This window comes from Panicum virgatum, chromosome 7K (assembly GCF_016808335.1).
Source record: "Panicum virgatum strain AP13 chromosome 7K, P.virgatum_v5, whole genome shotgun sequence".
NCBI classification, from domain to species: Eukaryota; Viridiplantae; Streptophyta; class Magnoliopsida; order Poales; family Poaceae; genus Panicum; species Panicum virgatum.
In genome coordinates, this window is record NC_053142.1 from 39,872,627 (window position 1) to 39,889,463 (window position 16,837).

The 16,837-nt window shown below is 46.6% G+C and overlaps 2 protein-coding genes across 4 annotated transcripts; both read left to right on the forward strand.

The window, feature by feature from the left end:
• Positions 1 to 895: 895 nt before the first annotated feature.
• LOC120642521 (aquaporin PIP2-5-like) lies at positions 896 to 4,054 on the forward strand. 2 transcript variants are annotated; one of them, XM_039919086.1, is made up of 3 exons: positions 896 to 1,618; positions 2,342 to 2,532; positions 3,016 to 3,589. In XM_039919086.1, the coding sequence occupies exons 1-2, from the start codon at positions 1,007 to 1,009 to the stop codon at positions 2,528 to 2,530; spliced, it is 801 nt and encodes a 266-aa protein (XP_039775020.1). In that variant the 5' UTR covers positions 896 to 1,006; the 3' UTR covers positions 2,531 to 2,532; positions 3,016 to 3,589. The 2 variants fall into 2 exon arrangements, with proteins under 2 accessions (XP_039775020.1, XP_039775019.1); XM_039919085.1 differs by lacking the exon at positions 3,016 to 3,589 and adding an exon at positions 3,639 to 4,054 and having other exon boundaries at positions 897 to 1,618; positions 2,342 to 2,482.
• A 1,778-nt stretch (positions 4,055 to 5,832) lies between these two features.
• Positions 5,833 to 16,493, forward strand: LOC120642584. 2 transcript variants are annotated; one of them, XM_039919175.1, is made up of 2 exons: positions 5,833 to 6,296; positions 16,314 to 16,493. In XM_039919175.1, exons 1-2 carry the CDS (start codon positions 6,010 to 6,012, stop codon positions 16,423 to 16,425), a joined length of 399 nt encoding a protein of 132 aa, XP_039775109.1. In that variant the 5' UTR covers positions 5,833 to 6,009; the 3' UTR covers positions 16,426 to 16,493. The 2 variants fall into 2 exon arrangements, with proteins under 2 accessions (XP_039775109.1, XP_039775108.1); XM_039919174.1 differs by lacking the exon at positions 16,314 to 16,493 and adding an exon at positions 7,360 to 7,732 and having other exon boundaries at positions 5,840 to 6,296.
• The last annotated feature ends 344 nt before the right edge of the window (positions 16,494 to 16,837 follow it).

Below are 16,837 nucleotides of genomic sequence, written 5' to 3' on the forward strand. Positions count from 1 at the left end.
AGACTTGCAGTTCGGATGGTTCAGGAAAAAGTGCCATGGCATGACCTCATGACAGGGCGCAGTAAGCTGTGCGCTGCAGCAAATTTGCGCACCTTTCCCGTTTCAAAAGAAATGAGGGGTACAGCCAAAGCTGGCGCACGATGCGACATTTAGGTTGCACCTAATCAGGCGCCTGATAACGATCTTAATTAGGAGTAGCAACCACCGAATGGTTCTCGCGATGTGCCTATGCGTGGTGCTCGGCTGTCCGTGCTATCGTTTGGCAACCACGCTGCTGATTGAGCAGCTCTCCGTTGGTGGAGAAGCACACTGCGTTGCCAGGCGAGCGATAATTCTAAACAAATCTCACAAAAAAAATTGTATCGATCTCACAAAAAAAATTTGTATCGATTGTGATTATCTTTTATCCAGCAACTAGGTACAACATCCATCCAGCAGTTGAAAAACAGAGATGAAGAAACCCCAGAACTCTGAAAATTTGCAAGGCCCTTGAGCACAGAAGTCGCTGGTCTCTGCTGCAAGCACAGCAAGCGCACGCATGTCCACCGTTCGTTTCATCGTTCATCAACCCATTCTCAGACGCAGATGCTGACAAACATCGATCGCTGCTGAATGAAGCTTAGCCACTGATTAAAATTAGCCAGCCTCCCCGTATTAGGCAGAACCACCGGTTAGGCTCTAGAATTATCTAACGATGATGAGCGCTTTAGTCGGTCGCGGTCGGCAAAATTATAACCCAGAAGCTTCCACAGCCAGACGCTCTGCTCCCGGAGGTGCCTTATCCCTGACGAAGAAAATCACTAAACAATCCAATCATGAAGCAGCAGCCGCCTGTTCCTGTCACGAACCACCACCGCCTCACTCTCACTCCCCTTAAATACCTCGCCTCGCCTCGGCAGCTCGTCACACAGAGCTAGCTGATCAGCAGCAGCAGCAAGCAGACACACCGCGTGCTTGAGCTCGCTCTCGCTCTTGGTCTGAGCAAGCTTTGCATTGGTGCGTGAGGATGGCGAAGGACATCGAGGCCGCGGCGGCGGGCGGGGAGTACACGGCCAAGGACTACTCCGACCCGCCGCCGGCGCCGCTGATCGACGCGGAGGAGCTGACCAAGTGGTCGCTGTACCGCGCGGTGATCGCCGAGTTCGTGGCGACGCTGCTCTTCCTCTACATCACGGTGGCCACGGTGATCGGGTACAAGCACCAGACGGACGCGGCGGCGTCGGGCCCCGACGCGGCGTGCGGCGGCGTGGGCGTCCTCGGCATCGCCTGGGCCTTCGGCGGCATGATCTTCATCCTCGTCTACTGCACCGCTGGGGTGTCGGGGGGCCACATCAACCCGGCCGTCACGCTGGGCCTGTTCCTAGCGCGCAAGGTGTCGCTGGTGCGCGCGCTGCTCTACATGGTCGCGCAGTGCCTGGGCGCCATCTGCGGCGTCGGGCTCGTCAAGGGATTCCAGAGCGCCTACTTCGTGCGCTACGGCGGCGGCGCCAACGAGCTCAGCGACGGCTACTCCAAGGGCACGGGGCTCGCCGCCGAGATCATCGGCACCTTCGTGCTCGTCTACACCGTCTTCTCCGCCACCGACCCCAAGCGCAACGCCCGCGACTCACACGTCCCAGTAAGTATCCGCCCCTCCAGCTAGATCACGTACATCCATGCTGTCGATTAGTACTTGCAGACGACTAATTTCTGGCGCGCAGTATAGTGGATAACGATGCTTAATTTGAAATATGAATTGGCTTCTTTTTGCCGCATGGAAACGGGCAGGTAGGAATATCCGTTAGATCACTAGTGGAGTAGTTTGTCGTCAGATGTCACTAGGTAGCTAGCGACTAGAGTACAGCAATTGTGAGGTAGCAATTCGGAAGCGATTAGCATTTGCTATGTATTATTTTTCTGGGTAGGACATGTAATGGCACTATCAAGACCAAAAGAAGTTTCCAGTGATGCGATAGGTTCATGCATGTTTGTCTTCTCTTAGATTTGGTGAACCATCGCTTTAAGGGACCAGCAAATGAAAATATAATTATTGGATATATAGGTGATCACCTCCCCTAAGTTTGTTGCCTGCTTGAGATTTAAAAATAACAATTGTAAAAGAACATTAAAATGTAACACCAGTCATAGGCTCATACCTACTAGTAGAAATTAAAACTGTTTATCCTCCAAACATAATTGTCCATACGAAATTCTCTTGGAGTACTACTAGCATTCATGAAAGCATACATATACTCCTGGTTTTAAATTAAACTTGAGCCATTAACAGGCGTGTTTCAGAACTCCGTGTGTTTAACCATCATATATATAACCTGCTGCACTGTCTGCTTAATTTGTTGATCAGGTGCTTGCTCCTCTTCCCATCGGGTTCGCCGTGTTCATGGTCCACCTGGCCACGATCCCCATCACCGGCACCGGCATCAACCCGGCCAGGAGCTTCGGCGCCGCCGTGATCTACAACGAGGACAAGGCCTGGGATGACCAAGTACGTCCTAGACAACTGATGACAACACTTCGCCCTTCCCCCCGCTAATAGTAAAAGCCTAAGTATCACCGATACGCGATACGCGATATGCCGATACGGGTACGGGTACGGCGATACGGCGATTTTCAAAAAATAAGGATACGCCGATACGGCAAGTATATATATTTTTAAAAACATAAATTGCCAAATAATTTTTGAGAACGAAATAGATAATAAACATTACATTTCCAAAGGGCCAATACACATAGCAAATGTTCAAGTTCAACCAAAAATAGCTAAATGATTAGTTCAACCTGGATGGGCCTACGTTGATGGGCTCCCGATGCTCTTTCAAATGATGTGTTATTGGTCCAAAAGTATCGGGAGTATCGGGAAGTATCGGACGGAGTATCGAGAATTAAATCTTTTATTTTTAAATCATAATTTCTCGATACTTCCCGATACGCGTATCGGGCCGTATCGGGGCGTATCGGCGTATCGGGCCGTATCGGATACGGGTACGGCACCCATTTTGAAGTATCGGTGATTCATAGGTAAAAGCGCTAATGGCTTCGTGTCAAAGAAACTGAAAGTGCTAATGGCTTACAGCGTGGCCGGTCACTGTCACCTACACAGCCCCAAGCCTAACAAACCAAACAAAACTGCTGTTGCGACGCTTCTCAGCCGTAAGCTCACTAGTGGCAGATAGAACCCGACGAAGGATTATTATAACATATATGCATAAGGCTCAGGAAGTCAGGATAAGGCTCAATGATGATCACTTAGTTAAACTTTTATATTTGTTTTAGATATGAATGATCACTTAGTTAAACTGATCAGCAGATGTCACCCCCAATTGATTAGTATGCTGTTTGCAGGGTTTTTTAGTACCCTATAGCCTGTTGTGGCACTAGTCACAGAGCTACAATGACATTTTCAGCCACTCGATTAAAAACCTATCAAAACCAAACACGCAGCCTAATCTGTTCCCAACAACCCTCCGACCTGACTATAAGAACTTTAGCCTATGTACCTAATGCTGGCTTGTCCCATCTTACTGTCGCATATCATTTGGGTATATCTGAAATCACAAACACTGGATAAAAAAGAAGTCTGATGAGTCAGTTGGAGTGTCTTTACACCTATGGCTTACGCTGCCGTATGTACGTGATTGCAGTGGATCTTCTGGGTGGGCCCATTCATCGGCGCCGCCATCGCCGCCGCGTACCACCAGTACGTCCTCCGGGCCAGCGCCGCCAAGCTCGGCTCCTCCGCCTCCTTCAGCCGCTAGATCGGCGGCCTCGCCGTCCCGGTGGTGGACAACCGGAGGCGTGACCTGTAGATACGTCAGCGGCCGGCCGCCTCCGCCGCACATCATCTCCTGAATCCCTGCGTGCGTCGTCGGTGGTTGCTTCTCCGCTAGTGATCATGCATGCTTTTATTATGATCCGCGTGCGTCTGCATCTCTGCTTGATGCGCTTTTTATTCCAAGCTAGTGTGATTGTGCTGTTCTACATAACTATGTACCAGTGTACGAGAACTTTGCAAAGTGAAAAGGAAAAGAAAAGAAAATGTGTTTGCATGTAAGTTTTATGAAGTGCTGCTACTTGAATGTTTTTGCTTATCTTCAGTTCTTCACTTCCTCAACCGCCCCTGTCCCTGTTCAAGATGGTGCAGAGCATCACCTTGCCCAAGTAGCGCGTTGCCGGCTGCCGGGTTGCCCGTATCCTCCAAAACAAGTGCTCCGTCCATTCCAAATTATAGGTCTTGATTTTTTGACCCTAAATTTGAACATTTATCTTATTTAAAAATTTATATAAAATATCACTTTTTTTGTTGGAGCTTGCTTTATCAATACAAGTTCTTTAAAAATGACTTAAATTTAACTATATTTATACAAGTTTTTTTAAATAAGATAGGTGGTTAAATTTGAAATTAAAAAGGCAAATAATTTATAATTTAGAACTGGGCAGTACTTCTCTGGGTGCAGAGCCTTGCCCGAGCCAGCACGTGACGGCGACCTCAAAAGTTCTGTGGTTGCCGGCGCCGGCGACGGCGACGGCGACGGCGAGGCCGCCCTTGTCACTGGGCCAGTTTTAAGGCTTCCAGCGAGACCTTTGCCATGGGGCCCGTTGCTGCTGGGCCTCTGGGCCGCAAAGTGTGCAAAGTAACGGGGGTGGCGGCCCGCTGGCGGCGGGGTGCGTGTGCGTCATGCCGATTGCATGCAGCGCCGTGGCGAGCGCAAAGTCAGGGAGCTGCAGAGCTTGGAACATTGGCCCTTGGAGCAGCTGCTAGGAGCACGGTCGAATCTCATATTGAAGTGTGCCTTTCTGGGGGGGCATCTATGCGCGGGCTCAGCAAAGCACGGCGATGAATCTCGTTCTGATTGTAAAGACATAAAATCGGCCAACAGAATCGAGGTTTTGTCAACTATGAGCGAGGTACGTGCAAGTGCAACTAGCTACTTGCTCACACAAGAATTCCCGTTTCTTCTCAAAAGGCAACGTTACTGAATACTGATCATTACTGGATTGGGACCACATGAATTTGGATTGCATGAGAACATCTTTTAGTTGGACTTAAATTCAACTTGATTTTTCAAAATTGAAGTTCCCTAGCTGGTTTCGATTTCAATCCCCCTCCGATGCGCACCACGCAAAAGCACTGCGAGCGTCTATCTCAGTGGCGAGTGTCAATGCACAGTTACTAAAACTAGGAATTTGATAACTGTACCGGAAGAGTGTTATGGTTATGACACTCCTCAGTGGTCATGATACTTCTATAATACTCCTACTAACATTGGTGTTAGTGGCTAACCCATCTGTACGTCTCATAAATGATAATGCCACCGCCAATGATCCCAATAAAATAACCAAGAAATAACCAATCGACAAAGCATCTCCAAAAGCTCCGGAAGAGTGTTATGGCTATGACACTCCTTAGTGGTCATGATACTTCTATAATACTCCTACTAACATTGGTGTTAATGGCTAACCCATCTGTATGTCTCATAAATGATAATGCCACCGCCAGTGATCTCAATAAAATAACCAATCGACAAAGCATCTCCAAGAGCTATTGTATTTTGAGTGAGATTGAGGAAGTCAACACAGGCGTCTCGCTGTTGACGAGAACGTCGCCTACCGCTGAATGCACAATACCATTAATCCAGGACCGCATTTATTACCGAGGCTCTTATAACCACTAGGCTACGGACCCATTTACATTAGAATCACAAGCTCTTGGAGAGAGCAGCTGGAGTGGCAAAACCGCGGCCTGCAGTGGCAAAGCGCCACCGTCCCGGCCCACCTCAATCTGGGCTGTGGGCCTGCGGACCCGTCGTTGCTGTGACGCCCCGATTCGATTCCTCCAATGCTCCAAAAGTCCAAACGATCCCCAAATCCCCAAATCAACGTCACGATCCCAAGAGCGCACGCTTCTCCTCGCCGTCGACCTCGCCTCGCCTCGCCCCGCCTCCGCGGCTCCCCTCCCCGATCCCGCGACCGCACCGAGCCCGACCGGGCCCCCTCTCGCGCCGGGCGAAGAAGATGCACCTGTGGCCGTCTCTCCGGATCCGGGACTCGTTCAAGCACGGCTACCTGCAGAAGCTGGAGCTCAACCTCGGCCACATGAAGCGCGCGCAGCGGCAGGGCCAGGGGCAGCAGGGTGGGGGCCAGGAAGACCAGGCCAGCGACGGGAAGGCGCCGCTGCTCCAGGACCGCTCGCCGTCGGGGTCGGGGTCCGTTCTGGCCGGCGCGCTCGAGCTCGCCTGGGACGCCGTCTTGCTCTTCAGACTTCACTTGCTGCTGCTGCTGCTGCTGCTTCTGCTGTGGAGGTACGGGACACGGGCGCCCATGTTCCTAGATGCTCGATTAAAGGCCACTATTTTATAGGGATTCTGTTTCGCTTACCGTTTCTTATTTTATTGCCAAGGGCGCTAGCCATTTCTCCTGGAATCAGTTAGGCTTGCAACCTGGCGTTTTCTGATTAAACTTTGCACTTAGTAATAATAGTTACACCTGCAAAATAAAACATTGATTAGTCCTCAAGAAATTCACATTGGATTCATGGTTCTTCTAGTATTCCTCGAAAATAAATGTCCAATTATCTTTACAATTGATCTTCCCCAAATTATAAATTTAGCATCCCAATTTAATAATCCTTATTTAAAATGCAAGTACAGCTTCAGTGACCTGGATTTTTTATTTATATCATTCATGTTGTTTAGACCTAGCAGAAACTTCAAAATGACATCGGGTTGGTATTCTTATATTCTCAAAACAAATGTTCTAACAAAAGAAAATGAAGAGAAGAGGAGAGGGACAGAGGAGAGAAGTTGGGGAAATGGGTTTGAATAAGTGATTGCTCCTGAAAAGTGAGCACTAGGGATTTCTGACTTAATGTAGTTGATAAACAGGTAGAAATTGGGGCCATGCTTTGGGGTGGCCTGCCTTGCAGCTCATGTGTCAGGTACAGGCTTGGTCTGTCATGAGGATGACAATGGGGTATATTTGATACTTATTTCTATACGAACCCTGGTCCCTGGGTTGGTTGTGATTACATTTACCGGCAATATTGAGGATAAGCCACGCCCCTCCTATACAGGTTTCAGGATATGATTCTATGTCTCACAGACATTAGCTTCCAATGCAATAATAAGCTAAATATTTGACACTCTTAATTGGTAGTCGCTGTTGCTTCCGTTGCAGCTGGTAGATTATTCTCACTTATATTCATTTGTTCAAATCACTAAAGTTCTTGCAAGTATTTGCTAGCTGCTGGGACTCCTGAATCCTTGTGGAACCAATTCACAGTAGAGAAGTAGCACAATATTTTTGACCAACAGGAATTAGTTCAACATGTGTATCTGTTGACATCGTTTTTTTTACACGTGTCAGAGAAGGTGATTTTAGTGAAGAGAAGGTGGCCGCTTTGAAAGAAACCAAAATATGCACAGTGTTGGAATCGGCCAATGGAGTCCGTCCGATGGACCAGAGGAATATGCCGTGAAGATGCTGATTTGTCCGTTCTGGTGTCCGGCCGATGGATAGTTGTCGATGAAGTCAAGGAAGGAGGAGAGGATCCGGACTCTACGAGAATCTTGATGATTCGGTTGTAATATTTAAAATAGTTTATCTTTAGATAGTCTTTTCTTTTAAGTCAAGTAATATTCGCCGTAATCGGCTAGGACTTGATAGCGCTAGGCTATATATATCAGTTGTAAGAGACCGGCAAAACTTGATACACATCCAATACAACAAACTTTACAATTCCTTTGCACTTTTTTCGGCGACTTCGCTTTTTCTCTTCTTTTTTCGACGAGTTCTTTCAAGCTGATTAAAGACGCCTCACATTCGAGCGACTTGATTTGCTGGTGAGTTTTCGTTTTACCGAGTATATTTGAGCTTTAGCTATCGGGCGCATCGCTGTGGCTTCGATCAAATCTATTAAAAAATTATCGAGTTTATCTAGGCTTTGACTTCCGGGCGCATCGCTGTCGTCTCGTCTAAATCTATTCACCAATTATCGATATCGGCTAGATTTGTAGGTTTTCTTATGCTTTTTAGCCATTATCATATCTAAAAACATACTAGACCGTCTTTAGATTTTGGAGTAACACTTTTGTTATCTTAAGAGCCGGTTTAGATCTGTTTTTAGCTTCACATCATCTGAGTTACACATTCGTAGTTTAGATCTTGTCATACACACACGATCGGCTATTCAAAGCCGATTTTGTCGTTTAGTGCATCGGCTGATCCTGCCGATACGCTTTTTATTACACGCATGCATTTAATATCTTTTTGTCGTCCATAGTATCGGCAAAGCTTGCCGATACGTCCATCTGAGAGATATTCGGAATCCCAGCCGATACGCTCTCGAATTTGACTTTGTTTTCTCCCTTGTCAATTTCAGATCAAATTGACTGTCACGCTTGATTCACTTTCTGTGCTTGGCGAACACTTGCCCTCGGATTCCAGTGCGTTGATTTTTGTGTCAACACATCTTTTGGCACGCCCAGTGGGACCGAAAGCTTCAACATGGTGGGCATTACTGATAAATCTGCGGTCAATGAAGAAAACCAGATTCCTGTTCCTGAAGACAAGCTCAAAGAAGAACAAAAGAAGGAATATGAAGAGCTGGTGGAGAAATTCAAACGTAAATGCCTCAAGTCGTACAGTGTCAACAGATCTGGTGAGGTGATCAAGAAGTTTAATCTTTCATCTTTCCAGCCATTGACAGAGGCTCAATGTGAAAGCAAGATGATAGACGCAGTTGGCCAAGCTGTGGCACAAGTCTTCATCAAGAGTGCAACAGTCATGGGTAACACGGTGCACAATGCAGTGGTCAAGACTTTTGCCGAAGGCACATTTCCAGGGTGTATGGGTCCTTGCTATAGACAACCAGATTAGATGCAATATACTCCCTTGGAGGTGTTTATGGCAGCAGCCCTATCGGCTCAAGATAGCCAGGCAGGAACAAGTAACAGTCAAACTCCACCCCAGATGACTACTGCAGCATCGGCGGGTACAACAGATCCTATCTACTCAACCACGCCACCGATTGCTACAACTGTGCAAGATGGATATGCGTCTGTATTTCCTGAAGGGTGGAATCCTGCTACTGGGTATGGTATGCATCCGGATTTCTTTTCTACGCCACCCAAGATGCAGTTTAATGTGTCGGCTTCTCAGCCGATAGCCTCTCAGCCTGATCCATCGGCCGTTCAGCCGATAGGTGCACAGCAGGATGCATCGGCAACACAGCTGAATGCACAAGGCGGATGGAGTCCACAACAGATGGCACAAACTAATACATCGGGGCCATCGCCGATGACCCCGCAGCAGCGTCTTGCTATCCTGCTCTAACCCAGTCTCCTTCAGAAGTGTTATTGTCGCAATCTCCGCATCAGAAGGGAGTCAACTGGGTATTCCACAATCAAGCAACCGGACAGATAGTCAATGTGCCGTACATGGATATTGCTGGTCAACAATCGGCTAACCCATCAGCTACACAGCCGACGATGACTCAGCAGATACCCAATCAGATGTCCCGGCAAGCACAACAGATGCAGTCGGCTCAACAGCCGATGAACCATGTAGCTCAACAACTTGCGATGATGACCAATGTAGCGAGTACGGTTTCCCCTCAGCAAATGCCAATAGTTGAGCCACAAGTTGATTGGAGCACAAAGATAGCTGAAGTGATGAGGGAACAGTTTGGTTTGAGGCCAAAGCAACAATCCATTATGTACAAGACTCCCTATCCTCCGGCTTATGATCAGATTCTTCTCCCATACAAGTATAAGATGCCTGACTTCACAAAGTTCTCAGGGTAGGGAGAAGTTTCTACGATGGAGCATGTTAATAGGTTCCTTCTACAGTTGGGAGAGGCGGGCAACCATGATGCACTCGGAGTTCGTTTGTTCTCCTTGTCTTTGTCTGGATCGGCCTTTGCTTGGTTCACCACTTTGCCGGCAAACTCCATATTATATTGGGCCGATCTAGAGAGACAATTTCATCAGTTCTTCTTCTCTGGGATTACTGAGTTAAAGTTGATCGATTTGACCGCTTGAGACAAAGAAAAAATGATGAATCGGTTACTGCTTTTATCCAAAGGTTCAGAGATGTCAAATACCGATGTTACAGTTTGGTTCTATCCGATCAACAGTTGGCCGATGCAGCATTTAATGGGGCTCTTGCCGCACATTAAAGATAAATATGCATCGCAGGAGTTTGAAAGTATTAGCCAGATCGCGAGCCGGATGACAGGAGAGACTCGATCCTACGAGTCCAAGAAGCCTTTTCAGAAGAAGATCAACTATGTGGAATATTCTGCTAATGATGAGTCTGAAGAAAAGCAAGAAACAGTCGCATCGGCTGAGTGGATACAGAACAGCAAGAATCCGGTGACGAATCCGGTGACGTGTCTGTTTGGAAAGAAAGAGCCTGAGTCGTATGGGTTTGACATCACCAAAGCTGACAAGATCTTTGACTTGTTATTGTCGGAAGGGTTGATCAAGTTGAAGCCATATCACAAGATTCCATCGGAGGACGAGCTCAAGAATATGAAGTACTGCAAGTGGCACAACGCCACATCGCATAATACAAATGAGTGCAAGGTCTTCCGACAGCAGATTCAGATGGCTTTTGAATAAGGGAGATTGAAATTTGAGGCTCCTAAGAAGACGATGAAGATCGACGGACATCCTTTCGCCACGAACATAATTGATATGGCCAGAGATGAAGGTTCTCCTCAAGCCAAGATTCAGACATCATCATCGGCCAAGAAATCTAGAGCTGTTGATCCTAAAGCACAGATAGCGGCCGATGATGTCAAAGGAAAGGGTCCAGTGAAGGATGCTGAACGTTCATTGGCACCATGTAGACGTGTAACGTCTCAAATGCCATCGTCATATGATTGTCCCGAATGCAATGGTCAAGGCAGCCAATCATATGAAAGGTCACGTCATGAGCCCTATCGGCGTGAGCACACTTCTGTGCATGATCGGCTAGGAAAAAGGGTATCAGTGCATGATCGACTGGGGGGCAGGACAATGCTACGTGATCCTACTGGGAGAAGAGTACCTGTACACGATCGGCTAGAACAGGTGGCCGATGACAGAGTGCAAGATGATCAGCCGATGCGGAGAGATCCAGAACGTGAGCCTGATCACACGGATCAATCTCAATGGTGCCCAGGAGTTTTGACCAGGTCTCAAAAGCGATGTGTTCAGAGGTTGCGCTAGCTGGAAATCATTGAGGAAGAACAAGAACATACTCTGAACAAGAAAGAAGTCAAATCACAAGTCTAGCGTGTCAAGACTAAGGCCGATGGTGAATTGGCCAGTAACAGTTCCACACCGATCCAAGCAGTCGGTTCTTCGGAAAGTTCCTGATAGATGAGTTCCTAGAGGAAGAAGGGAAGTTGGGGTATGGGTTTACGTCGGCCGATTTACTAGAAGAAATTGACATCGGAGATGGTGATAGACCGAGGCCGACGTTTATTAGCGCCAACTTAGATCCCAAATACAAGCAGGAACTGAAAAGTTTATTAAGAGAGTACAAAGATTGCTTTGCTTGGGAGTATTATGAGATACCTGGCTTGGATAGATCTATTGTGGAACATCGTTTGCCTATAAAACCGGGATATCGGCCATATCAATAAGGAGCGAGGCGATGTAATCCTAAGATTTTGCCAGATATAAAGGCCGAGATTACACGGTTAATTGAAGCTAATTTTATTCGGCAGTGTCGTTATGCCGAATGGATTTCTAATGTGGTTCATGTTTACAAGAAGAATGGCAAACTACGAGTGTGCATTGATTTCAGGGATCTCAACAAAGCTACGCCGATGGATGGTTACTCTATGCCGATAGCTGATATGTTGGTAGATGCTGCTGCTGGGCACAAAGTGATCAGTTTTATGGATGGCAATGCTGGATACAATCAGATTTTTATGGCAGAGGAAGACATCCACAAAACTGCGTTCAGATGTCCAGGACATCTCGGTTTATTCGAGTGGGTAGTCATGACCTTCAGATTAAAAAATGCCGGTGCTATGTGCCAGAGAGCCATGAATTATATCTTTCATGAACTCATCGGTAAAATTGTGGAGATATACATTGATGACGTGGTTGTGAAGTCAAAGGGGCACCAAGAATATTTGGCCGATCTGCGTAGAGCTTTGGAATGCACCAGAAGACATGGTTTAAAGATGAATCCAAACAAGTACGCTTTTGGTGTATCAGCTGGCCAATTTTTGAGTTTTATGGTACATGAGCGAGGGATTGAAGTTAGTCAGAAGACTATATCAGCCATCGACAAAGTTGAAGCCCCTATGATGAAGGTTGAACTTCAGTCATTGATCGGCAAGATCAATTTTATTCGAAGATTTATATCTAATCTGTCGGGAAAAATTCAGTCGTTCAGTTCTTTACTGAAGTTGAAGGCCGATCAGGAATTTGTATGGAGAGAGGAACATCAGAAGGCATTGGATGAAATCAAATATTATCTGGTAAATCCTCCGGTGTTGGTTCCTCCCCAAAAGCACAAGTCGTTTAAATTGTATTTATCGGCCGATGAGCGTGCTATCGGATCGGCCCTTATTCAAGAATTTGAAGGAAAAAAAAGAGCTATCTATTTTGTGAGCAGAAAGTTGCTGGATGCTGAAACCAGGTATTCTCCTATCGAGAGATTATGTCTTTACTTATACTTCTCCCGTACCAAGTTTAGACATTATTTATTATCGGCTGAATGTGTTGTTATGAGCAAAGATGATGTTGTTAGATATATGCTCTCATTGCCGATTTTAAAAGGGAGAATAGGGAAGTGGATTTTGGCATTATCAGAATTTGATTTGAGATATGAATCGGCTAAAGCAGTTAAGGGTCAAGCCGTAGCCGATTTTGTTGTGCAATATTGTGGACAAGAGCTAAGCATGGTAGATCTTGTTATTTGTACTTTATTCTTTGATGGATCTTCGTGTGGGAACCGTTCTGCAATTGGTGTGGTGCTGATTTCCCCTCGGGGGGCAAATTTTGAGTTCTCATTTCCGATTGAAGCCTCTGCAACCAATAATCAAGCTGAGTATCGTGCTATTCTAAAAGAAATTCAATTACTTCGAAAAATCAAAGCCGATGCTGTTGAGATTTTTGGAGATTCTATGCTGGTGATCAATCAGTTAGTTGGAGAGTATGAATGCAAAGATGATATTTTACAATTATATCATGAAGAATGTCTCCGACTGCTGAAAGAATTCAAGAAGGTAACCATCGAGCATGTTCCCAAATTTCATAACAGTGATGCGAATCGGCTGGCTCAGCATGCTTCAGGATATCGGCCGATGGGAGGAATAATGGCCTTGGAGTTAACAGCCGATGATTGGAGGAAAGAGATTATTGATTATTTAAAAAATCCATCCAAGAAAGTGAACAGAAAAATCTGATTCCAGGCAATCAAATATGTATTGTTGGTGGAAGATTTATATTATCGGACAATTGATGGGGTTTTGCTCAAATGCATTGATAAAGAAGAAGCAAAGGTGTTAATGGGTGAAATTCACGAAGGTGTTTGTGGATCCCATCAATCGGCCTATAAGATGAAATGGGTGATCAGGAGGAACGGGTATTTTTGGCCAACGATGTTGGAAGATTGCTTCACACATTACAGAGGTTGCCAAGAATGTCAGAAGTTTGGGAGCGTGCAAAGAGTTCCTGCGTCAGCCATGATTCCCATAATCAAGCCGTAGCCGTTTAGAGGATGGGGAATTGATTTGATCGGCCAGGTATATCCTCCGTCCAGTAAAAATCATAAGTTTATCTTGGTAGCTACTGATTATTTCACCAAGTGGGTTGAAGCAATTCCTCTTAAAAATGTTACGTCGAAAGAGATGATTGAATTCGTCAAAGAACATATTATCTATCGGTTTGGTATTCCGCAGACCATTACGACCGATCAGGGTACTATGTTTACGTCAGATGAATTTGTTGCTAGAATGGAGATTAAATTGCTGAATTCTTCTCCATATCATGCCCAAGCTAACGGTCAGGCAGAAGCATCTAATAAAGGGGTCATCAAATTGATCAAAAAAAAAGATTGATGAATATCTTAAAAAATGGCATACTGTGCTTCATGAAGCTTTGTGGGCATACAGGATGGCTTGTCATGGTGCTACTAAATTGTCTCCATATTAGTTGGTGTACGGGCATAAAGCTGTTCTGCCATGGGAGTTAAAGGTTGATTCACGACGTGTCACATTCCAGGATCAGTTAACGGCGCCAAAGGGCCTCTAACTGAGTTGGTTAGAGGAATCCAGCGGCACTCCTCAGGTCCTGGGTTCGACTCCCCGTGATAGCGAATTTCAGGCTGAGGTTAAAAAAATCCCCTCGCTGGCCCCGGTGCCAATGCACTGGTGTGGACGGCCCACCAGGTCGGCCTGAGGACCCTTACATGTCCTAGGCAGGGTTCCCATGGGCTACGGCCCCCAGTGTCAGGGCGGGGCCAGGGTTCGGGGATTTTCTCGGTCGGGGAAGCCGAGGCTTCTTCTAGAAAGTCAATACCGGTGGGGCGGTCTTTCCCCACCCGGCCGAGTTTTTAGGATCAGTTAACGGCTAATGAATATTCTGCTCTGATGAAGGACGAACTGGAAGATTTGGCTGGCCATCGGCTGAAGGCTCTCATAAACGTTGAGGCAAATAAAGCTAGGGTTAGCCGATGGTATGATAAGAAGGTAAAAGCCAAAACTTTTGAGCAAGGCAAATTGGTTTGGAAATTGATACTGCCGATAGGAACAAAGAGTTCAAAATTCGGCAAATGGTCGCCAACGTGGGAGGGACCATTCAGAATATATAGGTGTGTTCCTGGTAATGCTTACATTCTAGAAACGCTCGAAGGGGAGGAATACTCAAGAGCTCTTAATGGAAAATATTTGAAGAAATATTAACTTAGTATTTGGGTTGATGCATAGCCGATTAATTGAGTTATCGGTTGAGTTATTATGGCCGATACGATATGTGTCACCCTTAGTGCAAAAAAATCAACACAATCCAAGCTGTTCAGATTCAGGTCGGGGTTGATTTTTTGCGTTATCCAGTGAGAAGTTGCAATGGAAGACGACAAGAAAGGGAATTATTTCATTACTAATATTATTTACAAAGGGGTCGATCTGAGGATCTAGCCGATACAGCAAAAGATTATTTCTAGAAAGATGCTACTCCTAGAAATCTAATCATCGGCAAAGACGTTGCCGTTGACTGCCTCTATACTGACATCTTCGGAGATGGCGGCGGCTGCCATCTCCATGTCGTCAGCGAGCTCTTCGAAGACCCACCAGTCCTCGCTGCCCAGCGGAAGGTGGACTGGTTCGATCTGCAGGAGGTCGTGAATAGTCTGAAACTGGGCAGTGGCGAGGGCTACAGCGGCGCCGCGGTGGACCCCATGACCGGCGACCTCCTGGACGCGGTTGGGGATGTCATGCAGACGGGCAGCGATGGTGTCACCGCGAGTGTTTACCGACTCGGTCGCGGTGGCGGCTGCAGCATGGAGGGTTTGTACCTGCGACTCCAGGACCGAAGCAAGATATCAGAAAAAAGGGTCAGAAAAAACAGAAGAGAGCAATGCTTCGGAAGGGGCAACTTACAAGCGACCCTGGAGTCGGCGGCGGTGAGCTGGGCCTGGAGGATTGCCCGATCTGATTGCGCCGCCTCCAGTTCGGCGGCAAGAAATTGTGACCAGATAGTCTCCTGGGAATAATTCTGCTGAGCTTCGTCCTTCTCGCGAAGGAGCTAGCGAAGGTACTCCTTGGTGCTCTAGGCAACACCAGGAAAAGGGGGTCCCTCCGAGTTGGAGGAACCGGAAGAGGCATCGTCACTTTACAGGAAAAAAGGCAAAGAAATTCGAGATTGAAGTTAAACAAAAGCATGGCAATCCGAAGACGGAAGAAAGAGGGGCTTACTCCACGCGGCGACGGATCGCCGGCGGAGCATTGGAGGGACCCTCATCGGGGTGCTTGGAGCCCGCCATTGCTACAGGAAGACCTAGGGTTTTTGTTGAAGAAGGAAGAGAGGAGGCTCTGTAGCTAATGGAAACTTGTTGACGATACAGGGACGGAAGGTGATATTTATGGCCCGGTCTGGGTAAGTGAAAAGACGAAAGGTGAATCGGCGCGTTGGGTTTGTGCGGACGAAAGGTGAAAGGCCAGGGGCAAAGAAGAGTTTTACCCGATCGTATGGGATAATCGTATGCACGGGGTACGAGGAATGGCTTTAAATGATGGTTAGAGTAGTTTCGAAACAAAATAAATTATTCCAAAGCTGGGGGACATGTGTTGACATCGTTTTTTTGACACGTGTCAGAGAAGGTGATTTTGGTGAAGAGAAGGTGTCCGATTTGAAAGAAACCAAAAGATGTACAGTGTTGGAATCGGCCGATGGAGCCCGTCCGATAGACCAGAGGAATATGCCGTGAAGATGCTGATTTGTCCGTTCTGGTGTTCGGCCGATGGATAGTTGCCGATGAAGTCAAGGAAGGAGGAGAGGATCGGACTCTATGAGAATCTTGATGATTCGGTTATAATATTTAAAGTAGTTTATCTTTAGATAGTCTTTTCTTTTAAGTCAAGTAATATTCGCCGTAATCGGCTAGGACTTGATAGCGCTGGGCTATATATATCAGTTGTAAGGGACCGGAAAAACTTGATACACATCTAATACAACAAACTTTACAATTCCTTTGCACTTTTTTTCGGCGACTTCGCCTTTTCTCTTCTTTTTTCGATGAGTTCTTTCAAGTTGATCAAGGACGCCTCACATTCGAGCGACTTGATTTGCTGGTGAGTTTTCGTTTTACCAAGTATATTTGAGCTTTAGCTATCGGGCGC